Source organism: Typopeltis vanoorti, chromosome 18 (assembly GCF_054136105.1).
Source record: "Typopeltis vanoorti isolate ZY-2024b chromosome 18, IOZ_Tvanoo_1.0, whole genome shotgun sequence".
NCBI lineage: Eukaryota > Metazoa > Arthropoda > Arachnida > Uropygi > Thelyphonidae > Typopeltis > Typopeltis vanoorti.
In genome coordinates, this window is record NC_143566.1 from 56,280,832 (window position 1) to 56,297,949 (window position 17,118).

Below are 17,118 nucleotides of genomic sequence, written 5' to 3' on the forward strand. Positions count from 1 at the left end.
TTGTAGAGTAGGTGCACTCCCTTAATGAGTCTTTGGACTCCTTGGAGGTGTCACGTAATAATAATAATAATTGAAGGAAGATGATCAAGAGACAGACCAAAAAGAACTTGGCTACAGTCTTCGAAGGAACAATCACAATTATCGAAAGATGATAGAAATGGCCAGAGATAGAACCAGATGATAAAGAAGAAAAAGAAATTCAGAAATCTGTTTTTTTTTTTTTTTAAACTAGTAATTAAATAATAATTTCTTTAAAAAAAGTTGCACATGGTATTTGCCAGACACAAAAGCATGGATACTTTATTCCAAGGAAACTTTAACTTAATAAGTGCTCATGGTGAGTCTTTATTTCATGAGTTGCAATGAAAAACTGTGTATTAAGCAGAAAATATTTCTCAACAAACTGAAATTTCTTAAAATGTGCAGAACAATATAAGTTTCTAAGAATGAAAAATCAATTTGGAACTAAGAAATTTAACATATATTCATAATAGAGCTCTCTAGCACTTCCACGAGAAAGAATATCCAATATTCGATTTTTTTTTAGCAAAAATAGACAAAAATCTATATGACTGCCATTTGCATTTAGCACTATGCCTTCCAACATATTTGGAATGCAATAGACAGACTCACCTTAGTTAAAGCAATAAAAAAAAAAAGATGTTAACATTAAAAGAAAAAAATTTACCCATCTCATGAAAGAAAAAGTGAAACAATAAACAACGTTACCAGTAGATAAAAAAAAAAAGTAATCTTTCTTTGCATATTCTCTCTCAAATAGAGCAAAATATATTAGCCAAAGGGTTTAATTTTGCTATATCTCCCAAGCACATTCCATCTACTAAAACTCCAAGATTAATAAGCCTGATCAGTTTCTTCTAGTATAATATCACCAATATAATTGGACATTGGATATCTCATTATTACATCAAAGTAAGTAATTTTTTTCATTTCAATTTTCATTTTTTTCTTTCCTTTTGTTCTTTCTTTTTTGAATAAAAGTGTAATTTATAGCTGTATTGATTTTAACAAACATATTTTCTTGAAAAAAAAATCTTTAAAAAAAAAGGCCACAATAGATTTTTTTTTTTTTTTTTTTTACATATTCTTTACTACAAGTTATTTAGTGTACCTTTATAATAGCAACATTTAGATAATTTTTATTAAAAAACAAAAACTGGTCCTCATTGTGAAATTCTCTTATTATGACTTTTTTTTCCTGTCCCAATATCACTGTGAAACAGTGACAAAATAAGTCGACTCCCACTGGAATCGTAATATATAATTTTGCATACTTTCAAATCATTACCTAATTCTGATACTAAAAATTACTGACACTAAATACTGAAATTATTCTACAAATTTTAGTAGAGATCCCAAAATTTCATTCAATTTCACCCAGCAAAAGCAGTTGTTTGTTTCATTTTGCATTGTTTTGATACCAAAACTTATCTCACTTAAAAGATTAAATCTGTTTTATATATTCTAGTAAAGATCTAAATGATAAATTTGAAAAAATTCCATCCAGCCAGAGTGGAGTTTTATATACAATTGGACAGAAAAAACAAATCTAATAGGTAGCAAACATTTTGTGAAATGCACCTAAAAAGAAGGCTAAAGCTTTTGTCTCCCTAGCAAAGGGTATAGAAGAAATATCAAAACACACGACTGACTTACAGTTATAATTACTATTAGTTTCAGCTTAAGTCTCAAGTGCAGCTAGTAATTGTGTAATCCACTATTTTGAAATGTTTTTACATACATGTATTTAAATATATTTTATATAATAACAATTATAATATATTTATGACCTGGCAGGTTCTAACCACTCTTTAGCTTCAGAAGTAGACCCTTGTTCCATCATCATAAAGCCCAATTCAGCCATAGCAAAAGGCACAACATAGATATCCTCTTTTATTCTCTTTTCGCTAAACAAAAGAATATTTAAATAATAATTAATAATATAATAAATAAATTAATATACTACAGTTAACTCTCAATACAGCAAACATTACAACAAATTCACTATAACAAATTACTCAAATGTCCTAACTAAAGTCCATAGGCACAATATTTCTGTACATAACCAGTTCTGTTCAAGTTCCTTGGGCTGGACATGTACCAAGAAATGAACAGTTATGGTTATTTATGAATGCCAGGAGTATCAAGAAATAAGGGAGATGAAACTGTGGCATTGATTAAAGTTTATTTGTCTAAATATAGTTGGAATAAATGAAACATGACTGGATGAGAATGATATCTTGATAAGAATAGAAATGGAAGGATATGTTTTTTTTGTGAGAACAGAAAGGGCAAGAAAGGAAGGGGAAGTGCAGCTGATGACAGTGGAGCAATTATGTCCCCCCACAAAGTTCAGATACAAGGGTCAAAAAGTAGCAGTGGTTTTGAAGTAGTATGGTGTGAGGTGAGGTTCACAGAATGAGTTATTTGGTTGCTATAAGGGAAAGTGGAGAGAAAGAAATGTATACAGAACTTGGCTTAGTGAGCAAGTGAAGGGAAATCATTATGGATGATTTCAATTATGCAATATTGATCAGAATGAAGAGATAGCATCACGGAATAAGGAGAATGAATTTGAGTTCTTTAAGAGACAACAATCTTAGGCAATATGTAAGAGAGTGCACATGAGGGTCAAGAGTATAATAAATTTAGTTTAGTCCTTTATCCAAGTGTAAGCAAATAGAGTTTGCGCCTGAAGTATCTTCAGGACTGAGGCAATTCGTGGTAAAGGTGGACCAAGCTCTCATCACTACTTGTCTTAGTATTTCCCATAATGTAAAGCACATCTCCTTTCGGACATGTATAATGCTATGCATTAAGGGAAGGGCTACTACCCAGACCGGTTTTGACCTTTATTGAGGTCTCATCAGTGGGAGCCACACCCAGCGGTGGTGATATGTGCTTTACATTATGGGAAATACTAAGACAAGTAGTGATGCGAGCTTGGTCCACCTTTACCACGAGTTGCCTCAGTCCTGAAGATACTTCAGGCGCAAACTCTGTTTGCTTACACTTGGATAAAGGATTAAACTAAATTTATTATAGTCTAACCAAGTGGGGGGAAAAAACTTCCAACAGGGTCAAGAGTCTTAGATCTGTTGGATGGAGTTCTGGTTTAAGAAATCTGCTGATTCTAATCTTAATAAATATGATTGTGTTAAACTCCCCAAGAAAATTGGGAAACTTTAATTCTTAGGCCTCCTGTCAAACAGCTAAGTTTAACCAACAGCACTCACAGAGGGTGTCCCCTTCACAGGACTTTAGACTTTTAGTCTAATTTTTTTCCACTTACAGTTTTGAGTGCTTTTACTTTTACAATGTCTCTGCGACAGAAGAAATACAGGATCTAATAAACTTGCATTTTATTGTTCCTCTGTACTGTATTCATTCAATTAAACCTAATAATGATTTTAAACCAGCATAAGCCTAAATACTAGACAATGATTATGCAGTACTGACTTGAGAAATGGCTACATTTAGTGATGCTCCATTCAGAAAAGGTTACGTGCTGAACTATAAAGCATAGAATTATGATAAACTGAGAAGTATATTGGGTTCTGCTCCATGGTATCAGTTGCTAGAATGAAATGATATCAATAATGCATGGCATTTCAAAAATACTAAGAAGATGCAATATCAGAAAGCATCTCTAGAATTTGAAGATATCGTAGGAATGAAATTTCTGTGCAATCTTATTAACCTTCCTACTGGCCGAGGTGGATGAAATAGCCAGACCACCCCAGCATTTTTCATGGATCATCAGCATTCTACCTTTTATCAAGTATTTACCCTCCTCTGCAGTTAATCCCTTAATGGCGATTTTAGAGCCATTAGCGGATTGACTGTGGTGGAGCAACTTTTGTATCACTTGTCTTTACATGTACTGTGTTACTTGGAATTTCCTTTACTGTAGTAGGATATTTGATCTTTTTTTTTTCTTTTTTTTTTTTTTTTTTGCTGCATAATTTATTTATTGTGTCTCTTCCCAAAAATAAAAACGAGTTTCACATCTGCCAAAATAAATAATCAATCCTGAAATGACCACAGATCAGCTTTTGCAATGAATATATTTTAGTATAGTAAATTTCCTTCACTTTACTGACAATATAGATTTTTTTTGCAAATTTTCAAATGTTTGTTTGCATTTAAAATATTTTGTCAAATATTTATATTTTTAAATAACATTTAGTGAAATAAATATGACATTTTGCTTTCTTTCTTTGCAAAATACCTTTATATGGATCATCACATTTCAATTTTAGGAACGATTTTTTTATTTTTTTTATGAACAACAAATGATTATAAACTGCATTACTCAGTTTCTGATTGTGTCTTTTTTTAGTATCAAAAATTCATATCCAATAGTATTTTACCAGAGACACTTCGCCTTCTTTTGCTAAAAACTGCAACAGATTTTTTTTAGGATGAACATTACTATAATATCCAGTGCTTAACCACTGTAGATACGTTGAAAATATAATAGGAAGGATATCCCTGTATGGAATGATTCAAAAGTTATGCTCATTTTTAAGATTTTTTACTGCAACTCCCCCCTCCCCTCCCCTCCTCTCCTGGAACTCAGTTACATGACTACTTTAAATTTATACTGGTTTGAAAGCTTTCAAACAGTATTCAAAATCTCTTATTTCAGTTTACCATTTTGACAAAAGAAATAAAGCAATAATATTGTTACATATTCAAAGCTTCTAATTCTGTACTATTTCTTTGCATCTGAAATCAGCTGTTCAATGGTCTGCTGAAATTATTCTAAGATTTAGAAATAGTATGTTATATTTTCAATATGTAAAACTGCTTATGCATACTACACAAAAGAAAGTTCAGTTATGTTACTTTTGTTTCCTTTTTTAAAAAAAAAAAAAAATCTAAATATTACTACTTCTACTGTTGCTGGTTGCTATTTCTAAAATACGTCTTAGAAATGCTTGACAATAATCCTCTTAGCTGGAGGAAAGGCTAAAGCCTTAGATTACTCTTACTGCTTTTGAGAAACATAAGAGAGAAAGTTCCCCCAGAAGTCACACTAAATTACTTCAAGCAAGAATGTCTTGATTGGTTTTTGGTTGTTGATTTGTAGGCATCATAACAGAAAAAATGACATTTCTTTTACAGGCTGATGTAGTATTTATGCCAAAAATGATTTCTTTATTAAAATAATCAGTTTCACTTTTATTATTGAAAAATTATTTGATACAATTATCTTGAAAAAAGATTTGAATTTTTTAAGAGAAAAGGTGCATATGTGTTACATAATCATTTAATTTTTGGGTTGGTGTGGGGGGGGGGTTATAGACCTATTCAATCTGCAGGCAATTGTTACAAACATAAATCACCTCTGGAACATGCTCATGCAGTTCAGTGTAAAATAGTAGCAAAAGTTTAACTACTTCAATAATGTCACGTATCTAAACTAGAAGAAAATGTTAATATCTGCTGATGTTAGAACTATTACATAAATATTTTTTCTGGCATGAATTCTCTATTAGCTATAATTAATCAAAACTACAAATTTTTGCACTCTTGTATTGACAAAAGACATATGTGCAGTAATTTCTTCTTTCTGCTACAATAAAAAACAAGATAATAACAGAAGAAAAATATGTAGTATTTTCTTTATCATTGGGTGAATTTACAATGTTCTTTCCTTGTATTTTGAAATGAAAGGGCAAATTATTTATCTTACCATTTTTGCCAATAGAAAATCTGCTATAATTATACGAATGACATTTTACCAATTTTCTCCCACAGGAGAATAAAAAAAAAGGCAATAATATTACTAAATCTGTCAAACTTTATTGTAGCAGAAATTTTTAAAATCAAACTTGTTTTGTAATAAAAAAAATATTATTCATGCTACTTTGAAAATTTCTAATCTGTGGCACACACTGCTATGAAAATTTAATAGACAGTTTTGGCAAACTGTATTCTTATTTACAAAAAAAAAACAATCTTACAATAAGCATATTTGAAAAACAGTTACGTTAGGAGAGATTGTGTACACAGAATGTTTCAAAAATTAAGAAATAAAACATCTCAGAGAATCATTTACCCTACTATTCAGAAATCACAGTACCTTAATTATATTTGGAATATAATTAAGGTACTGTGGTGCTCCACGAGACGGAGCACCCTGACTGCGATGCGGTCGAAACTTTGCAAACCGTGGCGTTGCCACGATTCACAAAGTTCATAACAGTTTTCGGGTGTGTGGTAGTGTTGCAGTGGAAGGGGGGGGGGGGTTAAAACTATCAAAGTCAAAATAAAATTCAATTCTATTGTGAAAATATGAAATTTCACATTTGATGCATGCACATATACATATTTTGTATGAGAGAATATATACAAAAGTATCACTTACTTTAAAATTGGAGCAAAATATGTAAACTAGCGGAAAATATATACATATCAATTTAAATCATCAACATCAAATTCCTGATATATACCCTCAATGGGTGAACAGGATATGATAGTACTACATGAAAATTTTACACCATTACTAACTTCCTATCTATAATTTTCCTCCAAATCAGTCTGTTACTTGTAAAGACTCTAATATTATCAGGTCTTATATTTCTGTCTTCTAAGGCACTTTTTACTGTATCAATCCACCTATATCTTGGTCTTCCTCTAGGTCTTTTTACTGCCAACCTGGAAGAGAACACTTGCTTTGCTAATGTTTCCTCTCCCATTCTGTTTAAGTGACCATATCACCTGAGATTAGCTCTGCTGACGCATTCCTGGATGATGACAATGTTAAATTCTTTCCTAATATCCTCGTTTTTAACATGATATTGCCATTGATGCCATCTGTTCATTCCCCTAATCTTTCTCAGGACTCTCATATCTGCGGTCTCTAGTCTTTGGTCAAGTGTTTTACTTCTAACCTAGCTCTCAGATCCATAAGTTAAAATTGGTTTGAACCAGTGATTTTTTTCTGGAAAAAAAGGTGACGGTACTCACCATGAAAATGTTATTACAGCAACTTTCACACTTTTAACATATCCTCCGATACACCCTCGTCGTTTCGCTTTGTGCGCTGCACTCTCTTTAAAATCGTAAATCTTTTTTCTTAATGAAGAAAAGAGATTCTCCAACTTTTGAGATTCTCCAAAATGACTGGTTTTACCATTTGCCCACTCCGCTGAAATTTTCATTCCCATGTGTTTATCGACGACAAGACTTCTGACATCACGACACACTTTACAGTCCAACATTTTATTCTTGACACAGAGCTACTCGTTTCTCTAGCAGAAGTCATTTATATGCAAGAGTGCGAAACATTTGGCCCAATCATTATCAGAATCTACTTCCTGTTGACCACGTGGATCTTCGATCTTGGTTTCGTGATCCTCTTCACCAAGTGTAATTTCAGTGCTAGTTTTCTGTTTTACAGGATCACAAGGAGATTCAACAATTTCTGATAATTCGGCCTTCCTTTTTTTACTCATTGGCATAAAGTAACTATGTACTTATTGTACTCATTTTGAACACTGATTTAACTTAGATTAATTCAAAACTCACATGAACTTGCCTATTGCAGAGTGAATATAGAACTGATAAACTGATATTGGAAGCAATCGGAAGTGAACACAACTTCCTGTTTCTAGTTGCATACCCACCTATGAAACAGGAAAGTAGGGTACCAACTTATGAGTAATCAAAACTGAAAATTCAATTCGTGAACACAGTACCATCTAACGGAATATTTATAATACATTTTGCAATAAATCGCAAATTTTTAAAAACTTAAGAAAAAAGGTGCCGGTACTGAGTATCGTTGCGTACTGCCAGAAAAAAAGCACTGGTTTGAACATTGTCTTGTATACAGCTAATTTAGTGTTCTGGCTAATTTCTCTCTTATTCCATATAAATTTATTCAGTTGACTTTCCTACCATACCAGCTTTGTTGATTCTGTTGTCTATTTCCATATTTAATTTACCATCTTCGCTAAAAATCTTGCCTAAGTAGCTGAAATGTTTTACTTCTTCTATAGGTTCCCCATTCACAATGGAATTGATATTTTCAATGTTTCTGCCTATATTCATTGTCTTTTTAATGCTGACCTTCACATACCATATATATTACAATAATAAATTTAGGTTAATCCTTTATCCAAGTGTGAGCAAACAAAGTTTGTGCCTGAAAGTATCTTCAGGACTGGGTTAAGGTGGTACAACACCAGGGCAACTCGTTGCAAAGGTGGAGTAAGCTACCAGCACTCCTATCTCAGTATCTCCTATAATGCAAAACACATCTCCTTGCGGATATGTCTAATGTTATGCATTAAGGGAAGGGCCACTACCCAGACTAGTTTCGACCTTTATTGAGGTCTCTTCAGTGGGAGCCAGGCCCAAGTGGAGATATCAGGCAGAAGCATTAGCAGGTCATCTCTACCTATAGGAATTGCCAATTGGTGTGCCACACTTTTTTTAATAATTTACTCTGGATTTAGAGAAAGACGTTGAAAGTTTATTTTTCACTTGGTTAGAGTATAATAAATTTAGTTCAATCCTTTATCCAAGTGTGAGCAAACAAAGTTTGCACCTGAAAGTATCTTCAGGACTGGGTTAAGGTGGTACAACACCAGGGCAACTCGTTGCAAAGGTGGAGTAAGCTACCAGCATTCCTATCTCAGTATCTCCTATAATGCAAAACACATCTCCTTGGGGATATGTCTAATGTTATGCATTAAGGGAAGGGCCACCACCCAGACTAGTTTCGACCTTTATTGAGGTCTCTTCAGTGGGAGCCAGGCCCAAGTGGAGATATCAGGCAGAAGCTACAATGACCTGCTAATGCTTCTGCCTGATATCTCCACTTGGGCCTGGCTCCCACTGAAGAGACCTCAATAAAGGTCGAAACTAGTCTGGGTAGTGGCCCTTCCCTTAATGCATAACATTAGACATATCCGCAAGGAGATGTGTTTTGCATTATAGGAGATACTGAGATAGGAGTGCTGGTAGCTTACTCCACCTTTGCAACGAGTTGCCCTGGTGTTGTACCACCTTAACCCAGTCCTGAAGATACTTTCAGGTGCAAACTTTGTTTGCTCACACTTAGATAAAGGATTAAACTAAATTTATTATACTCTAACCAAGTGAAAAATAAACTTTCAATATATTACAATAGTTATTCAATTTAGTCAAGGAATCTTGCAGACTTGTAGTAGATTTATTTAGAAATATAACATCATCTGCATAAAGAAAAGAGCTGAGATTAACACCTCCAATTCTGATATCAAGTTTAATACTACTTTCCTTCATAATGAGATCCATATAGATAATGAATAACAGAGGGGGATAATGTACATCCTTGTCTGACACCAGATTTAACATTAAACCACCTTCCTGTACTTCCTTCATTTCTAACTGCTGATTTACAACTGAAATAAAGACTAAGTATTGCTTGATATAATGCTCCAATAATACCATATAACTGTAGCTTTTTGAATAGCTTCTCTCTTGGAACCATGTCATATGCCTTTTCCAGATCGACAAAACTTAAATACAGATCTTTGTTATATTCCCATGATTTCTCAACTATCTGTCATAAAGTGAAAATCTGATCCTGACAGCCAAGCTTCTCTTCCACAATAATTCTCAACCGTTTCTCAGGAATACTTAATTATATCTTACCAGGAACACTCAGTAATGAAATACCTCTGTAATTCTCACATTCAGTTTTATTTCCCTTTTTACATATAGGTATTATGAGAGCTCTACTCCAATCATCTGGAATTCATTCCTTTGTCAAGGCCTTCTGAACTATGCAGTGTGGCCACTGTAAGAGTTTTATATCTCCATACTTGAGCATTTCTGGTCGAATATCATCTACCCCAGCTCCCTTTCCACATTTCAGACTTTTGATAGCTTTTTTCTACTTCAAGTATGGATATGTATTCCTGATTGCATGCCTGGTCAGTGTTATTTTTTTTATCGAAGTGCTGTCATCAGTGATAGTTTCATTTAGTAAATTTTCGAAGTAATTACTCCATATTTCAAGGATATCTTTATCTCCAGTCTTCATATATCACCTTTATCATCTCTAATTCCTTTTAGAGCACTCCTTCCTCCATTTCTGAACTTCTTCAACAACCTCCACCTTCTTCATATTTATTTTCTATGTTCTTACCAAAGTCTTCGCATGAATTTTGTTTAGCTAGTTTTACACAGTGTTTAGCTTTCTTACATTTGTTTCTGTATTCTCTAAGAGAACAAGATGACTTATTTGCAGGAACTTTTGATATGCTTTCTTCTTTTCCTTCACTGCCTCTTTAACTTCCTGTACCAACCATGGAGTTTTGATTTTTCTATCCTTGCAGACAACCTCACCACATACCTCTCTGGCTGAATCAATCAGTGTTTTCTTCAGGGCTTGCCACAGAATCTCCAAGGTTTGATTCCTGTTCTCAAACTCTTTCATTTTTTCTTCAATAATGGTTGTATATTTTAGTCTACAGATCACATCTGAGAGCTGCTCAACTTCTATTCGCTTTAAAACTTTCTTATATGTTCTTCTTTTCAATATGAAATTCAATTTTATCCTGCTCAAGACTAAATGGTAATCACTTCCAATTTCAAATACTCTGTACACTCTGGTATCCTGCACCAGTGGGAAAATATCACTCTCAACAATAACATAGTCAAATAAGATTTTCTTATTCCTTGCCTCTTCTCTCCATGTGAATTTGTGTACATTTTTATATTGGAACATGGTGTTAGTAATAACCAGTGCATGTCCTGAGCAGAAATCCAACAGGTATTTGCTATTATTATTAGCTTTGCTCGTTTTTCTAAATTTTCCCAAAATATTTTTGTATGTCTGACAATCATTTCCTACTCTGCTGTTTAAATCCCCAACAAGGACCAACTTTTCCTTTTTCATTGTGTCAGTTGCTTTCTCTAAAGCCTCAAAAAAATTCCTGCACTTCTTCCTTAGTAGAACCTTCTGCAGGACCATAGGCACAAATAAGTCTCATTGTCCAGTTCCCCATTCTCATATTTGCCCACATCACTCTATTTGAGACTGCCTGCCATTCAAGAAGATTAGCCTTGTATTTAGTGTTGAATACTATAGCTACTCCATCTTTTCCTTGATTGTCATTTAAAGATCTCACCAGTTTTTGCCTTTTTTTGTTTCAGTCACCCCTATTATTTCGATCTGGTACTTATTCAATTCCTCAGCCAGCTCCATTTCTTTGGCATTAAGGCTTCTTATGTTGATAGTACCGATCTTTAACTCTGGTGATATTGAGTTGGGGTGTGCTTTCAGATTTGTTCAAGTAGCTCACTTTTTGCTGTTCACCCTGGTTCCCTGGCGAAAACAATGGGGGCATTGTTTAACCGGGCGACGCCCCAGCGGGCATGAAATTTTGTCATGTTGTACCATCATTTTGTATATAAGTTTAAGCCAATAAGAATACAATTTGTTCAGCTAAATCCCAAATTGCCAGCCCATCCCCGTCCGTTTATACTTAACAGGGTGCACCACGAGAAGGTGATGATTGGACATTAGGTCAGAAGCCCTGGTCGGTTCTCCACATTCCTTTGAAGGTTATGTGGAGGTCTCCTCTCAGTTATATAGCTTTGACCCTTAAGCACCCCATCAATTTAAATAATAACCAGTTATTTCATTTTGTAAAGACCAATTATACAGGGAAACCAACAAGGTGAAAGTGCAAAGAACAGTAGATTATGATATTTTGAAAAAAAATTAGTGATATGATTAAAGAATTGCATATTATTCTCTATAAAACAAAGTCGTTGAAGAATAATTCACAGATTTCCTTCAGGAAGTCTGAATTATTCTTCGAATGATTTTGAACAAAGATAACATAATCTAGAACGTCGGCAGCCGTTTTTTTTTTTTTTTTAAAATAATATTTCAAATAATTATCATGAATTAACTTCTTTGAAAACAAAGAAAATGTTCTGTCAAGTAAGCAATTAGACGAAATTAGCACAAAAACATTAAACAATGGTTCTCCAAGGTAATGCAATATTCAAGTAAGAAAGTATGCAAAGATTTATATTTTGTCGTGGAATTGAAAACTGTACAATAAAAAGAGAAAATAAAAATAATTTGTATATTTTTAGTCTCTCTAATATAACTAAGAGTCCAGTTGCCCAGCATAAAACAAGGAACTACATTCCTTGTTAGAGAGAACTGAGACTCAGCTTTGCAAGATAATCTGGTTAAGTGTTCTCTATAGCATGAAGGATTATCACACCTTCTAAAGGACAGAACAACCAAATTTCACTTCTTATCCATATGCTTTCAACAGGTGTACTGAATCATATCCAGATTTAGCTGGGTGTATATATACATCCTGGCTGGTTTGAGGGTTAAACCAGAGATTCATAAGAAAAAGATGATGTAAGAAGGAATACAGCAATTCCTCAATTAATGAGTCTAATGCATTCTTTAAAATGGGTGTATTAATCAAAAATGGACTAATCAAATATATTAACCAATGGGAAAAGGTATAATTTGTTCCTCAAATTTCTTTTTTGACCTTCATTTTTTTTTTTTTTTTTTTTTTTTTTTAATAAAAGAATTAGGGTATGTCTCAGGGCCTAGTTAAAGGAAAACCATAAAGCTGAAAGACAAAACATATTCAGAATATAAATTTATTATTCTACTTCTTAACAAAGAATTGAGCTAATGTAGTTTGGCAGGCATTTTATTTCTTTTTTTTTTTTCAAACAAACTGACGGTATAGCCCTATTGCCTTTTCTACTCTTCTGCAAATTTTACTACTTCTCTCTTTATCAGGGTCAGCCTCTATGCATTGCTGTTTAAAAACTTTGAGTGTACGAAAAATATTTTCAAATTGATTCTGTGAAATCTCTTTTGGCTGTCAGTGGTTAAATTTTCTCCATATTTTTCAATATCTTCCTGATGTCCATCTAAATTTAGTAGATCGGAATCACTCAAATTCCTCAGAATGAGATTTAATTAACCTCTTGGACATTATCAAAACCTAGTTCATGCTAGATGTTGGCAACTTCCTCAACAACATTATCCATTTCATTTGAAAAGCCTTTAAAATCATTTGCACAATGTGGAAGAATGTGCTTCCAAATGGCTCGCATATTGCTAGCAGTAATTTCGTTCGACTTTGCGACATTATAACCAGGTTGAGATTTCTCCGATTTGGCCAGAAAAGTCTTGGAAGGCATTCGCTTCCAAAAAAGCCAGTTTCACCAACATTAAATATTTGTTAGTCACAATAGCCTCCTTCATCCACAATTTTCTTCAAAATCTCTGGATAATTTGCAGCCACCTCCTTATCTCACTTGTGGTTTCGCCTGTGATTCGAACATTATGTAGGCTATTTTTCTTTTTGAAATGCTCAAACCACCCAGCACTATCATGGAATTCTTCTTCTTTTCCATCTTTGATAGCCCTTTCAAGGTTGCAAAGACACTTAATGCTTTTGATTTAACAAGGTCAGTGCTTGGAAGTTTATTTTTCACTTGGTTAGACTATAATAAATTTAGTTTAATCCTTTATCCAAGTGTAAGCAAACAAAGTTTGCACCTGAAAATATCTTCAGGACAAATCTCTCATCACTCCTTGTGACAATATCTCATCACTCCTTGTTTCAGTATCTCCCATAATGCTCGGATTGCCTGGTGTTGCACTACCTTACCTCAGTCCTGAAGATATTTTCAGGCGCAAACTTTGTTTGCTTACACTAGGATAAAGGATTAAACAAAATTTATTAAGGTTAGTGCTTAGTGGGATCCATTTTGGCTACAATCTTCGATCCATGTAGAAAGAAGTCTCTCTAATTCAATCATTATAATACTTTTGAGTTCAAGTGGTCTACATGCATGATAAACTTGAAGCAGCCTTACCTTTCTCTTTGTATTCAGCAGATTTGCTTAAAATTGCTCTTATAGTTGATTTGCCCATTTTGTGTTCTTTTCCTGTCTCTATCTTTGCTGTGGATTTGTCTTGTTCATTTTTCTTTATTATTTCAAGTTTTTCTTCCAATGAGATTACTTTTTAAATCTTTTTCACACTTCCACTTTTTTTTGCTCACTAATTCTTTTACTCATGATTAAAGTTGGGAAAATACTTTAAAATGAAACAGTAAGGAAAAAAATTGCAAAGGACGCACAAGATACGATCAGCAAAATGTTATGTAATTAGCAGATTTTATTGCATAAATTTTGGCAGTAAATATGAAACATAGTATACATGGAAATAGTGTAGTATGCCATTAAAAAATAACTTTGTAAAATGTTTTAAATCGATAACTAAATTATTTCATCCTGGTGAGTGAATTTTTAAAATAGTCAACCATAAAAAAATGTATAGATAGAAAATTTTTTAAATCTGTAACATTTATTTTTAAGATGTATATAGGCTCACTAATCGAATTTCAGAGGCGAATTAATTGCATTTGGGCATAGAGAAAAAAGATGCACTAATTGAAAATGCATTAATCAAGGGATTGCTGTACTGTGTTCATATGGCTGATGTCAGCTACAAAAATTATAAGACGTAGGCCAGAAGAGTTAGAAGAATTGTATAGCAAGCTAAGTGTGAGTAGGAAAAGAAACCGGAGACGGGAGTGTTCAACTAATGAGTGCCAATTTTGCTGAAGGTTATCAACCCAGTGTATACAATATGGTGCTGAACTCTATCTCTTCACTGGATAAAAAAACTCAGGTGTATGAAGAGGTACTATAGCAATTGCAAAAATGGAAAATAAGAATTCAGTGTAGGTAAGTGCGGATTGGACATCTGCATGGATGCTAAAAGAGTGTACAGGTGAACTGGCTGCCTTTGACCAGCTGTATAATTTGAGCCTTAAACAGGGAAGACTCCACAGAAGTGAAAAGAACATATGATATAGTTCTTAATGATTAACATATGATTAAGTATAGCGAGATGTCCAATGACATTAGTGGAATTATGCTAGAAAAAACTGATCAGGCTAGGTATCTTGGAGTTTTCATTGCACAAGGGTAGTGCAAAGTCTGATATATCTAACTATCAACCTATTGATATCTCTGGAGTAGTGGTGAAGATTTTAGAAAAGTTGGTAAGAGTTGGTTGCTCTGTTGGCCCATGTAGAAATGAGCCAACAAAGAATCTGTATTTTGCAGTAAACAGTATGGATTTATTGTCATGTCTGAGCAACTTACTCAAATTTTATAATAATGTTACCAATAAGTGAGACAAGGGGAATGGATACACCATGATACTTTCGGACTTTGCTAAGACTTTTGATATACAATATGAAAGAGCTATTATATAAATTGGAGCATATCAGACTGGATTATACAGTATTAGTGCAGATGAGAGGATGGCTGACTAACAGATATCAAGAAGTGGTGTATGGGAAGGGTGGGAGGGAAAATTCAGCAAGATTTAAGTATGGCAAGATGTCCAATGACATTAGTGGAATTATGCTAGAAGAAACTGATCAGGCTAGGTATCTTGGAGTTTTAGTAGGTAGGATGTTGAAGTTCAAGGGACATATAGCAAAGATTGCAAATATAACTTAGACGATAATTGCAATACTGAAATAAACCTTGACATGTATGGATAAGGAAGTAATTTGCCTCTTTACAAACCTTTAATACAATCTCACCTGGATTACTGTGGCCAGATCTTCTGGTATCCTAGTTTCTGTGGCGATGCTGATACACTTGCGGGGGGTGCAAAATAATATGTGAAAAATGAAATATTGACTATGGATGCAGATTATGAAGACAGATTGAGAATTTATGGACTGTAAATACCAGCAAATAGGAGGAAGAGGGGTGTTATGATAGAGACCTAAAAACTTCTGAAAAGGTCATTGAGTATAGTAGATGGAATTTCTCATTTTATGGAAAATGGGATGAGGACAAGAGGGTATCTAAAGAAGCTGAGAAATGCAGTCAAGAAGGGGGGGGGGGCTGAAAGCTAGATTTTTCTCTCATAGATTGGAATGGATTGTGTTTGGAAGTGGTGAGTGCAGGTGGTGTGAATGAATACAAGAAAAGAATGAGTGATATGTGGCCTTTATCAATGAGTCCTTGGCTCCCTGAAGGCCTCTCTTAATAATAATTTATTTGTTTTTTAAAATATTATCAATGCCAGTGAAGTATATATACATATATATCAATATCTACTAATATTTCTATTTTGTGATTATACCACTGTATAATCACAATATATACAATAATATCAAAAGAAAACAAAGGCAATCATTTCAATCAGTAGTTCCTCCATCTTGTCTAGGAGTATAGAATTGCACTTATGCTATTATGATTAATCACTGACCTATCTTTTTACTTATATTTATTACAGCTATATTTTCAAATTTATTACATCACTGCATTGCTAGTTTATTTGCAATTTGTATCATCAATCAATTCAATGAATTTGCAATTAATTTTAAACTGGTGCTAAACATTATTGTTTACGTAATTAATAATTTCTATTCTTATTTTACTACAGGTCAATCTTCAAAAATAAACTCAATGTATACAGGAAAACCACAGCCATTGTTCCCTTCATAAATAATCAGACACTTTCTTTTTTATATCATAGGACATTTTCATATATTTCAGTCTCAAAGTCTCTAGATACATCACCAGGTATGGAAATACAGATTTTGCATAAAGCTTGACAATTCTTTATTTTACCTCTTTACTTGGTTGAACCATAGAATGCAATGCATTCTATGGTTCAACCACCCTTCATGCAAAGAAACCACTCCTCACCCTCTTGCTCAAAGCTTCCTTTCATAACTTCCAGGGATGGCCAATGTTCTCACTCCTTCCAACTGTTCAACCAAGCGAAACAACTCCCCAGTGTTAACCCTGTAACTACCTCTCAACAGTTTAAAAGTCTCAATCATATCACCTCTCCTTCTTCTATCTACCAAACTCTGCAGTCTACATTCCCTCAGGCTGTCTTCATAACTAATATTGTACAGTCCTGATACCATCTTTGTTATCTGCCTCTGCACCCTTTCCAGTTAATTTTTCCCCTTCAAATCCTGGGGACCAAATTTGAGAACAATAGTCCAAGTGTGGTCTGATAGTGGCTTTATACAATGAAATTACAAC

General features: G+C 33.7%; 1 protein-coding gene across 1 annotated transcript in view; it reads right to left on the reverse strand.

The window, feature by feature from the left end:
- Positions 1-17,118, reverse strand: part of LOC150096684 (tetratricopeptide repeat protein 39B-like) — a 300,955-nt gene that overhangs the window by 28,897 nt on the left and 254,940 nt on the right. Inside the window, exon 16 of the mRNA XM_090408472.1 lies at positions 1,812-1,928. Coding sequence (XP_090264598.1) covers positions 1,812-1,928 — 117 coding nt within the window. The remainder of the gene's footprint in view (positions 1-1,811; positions 1,929-17,118) is intronic.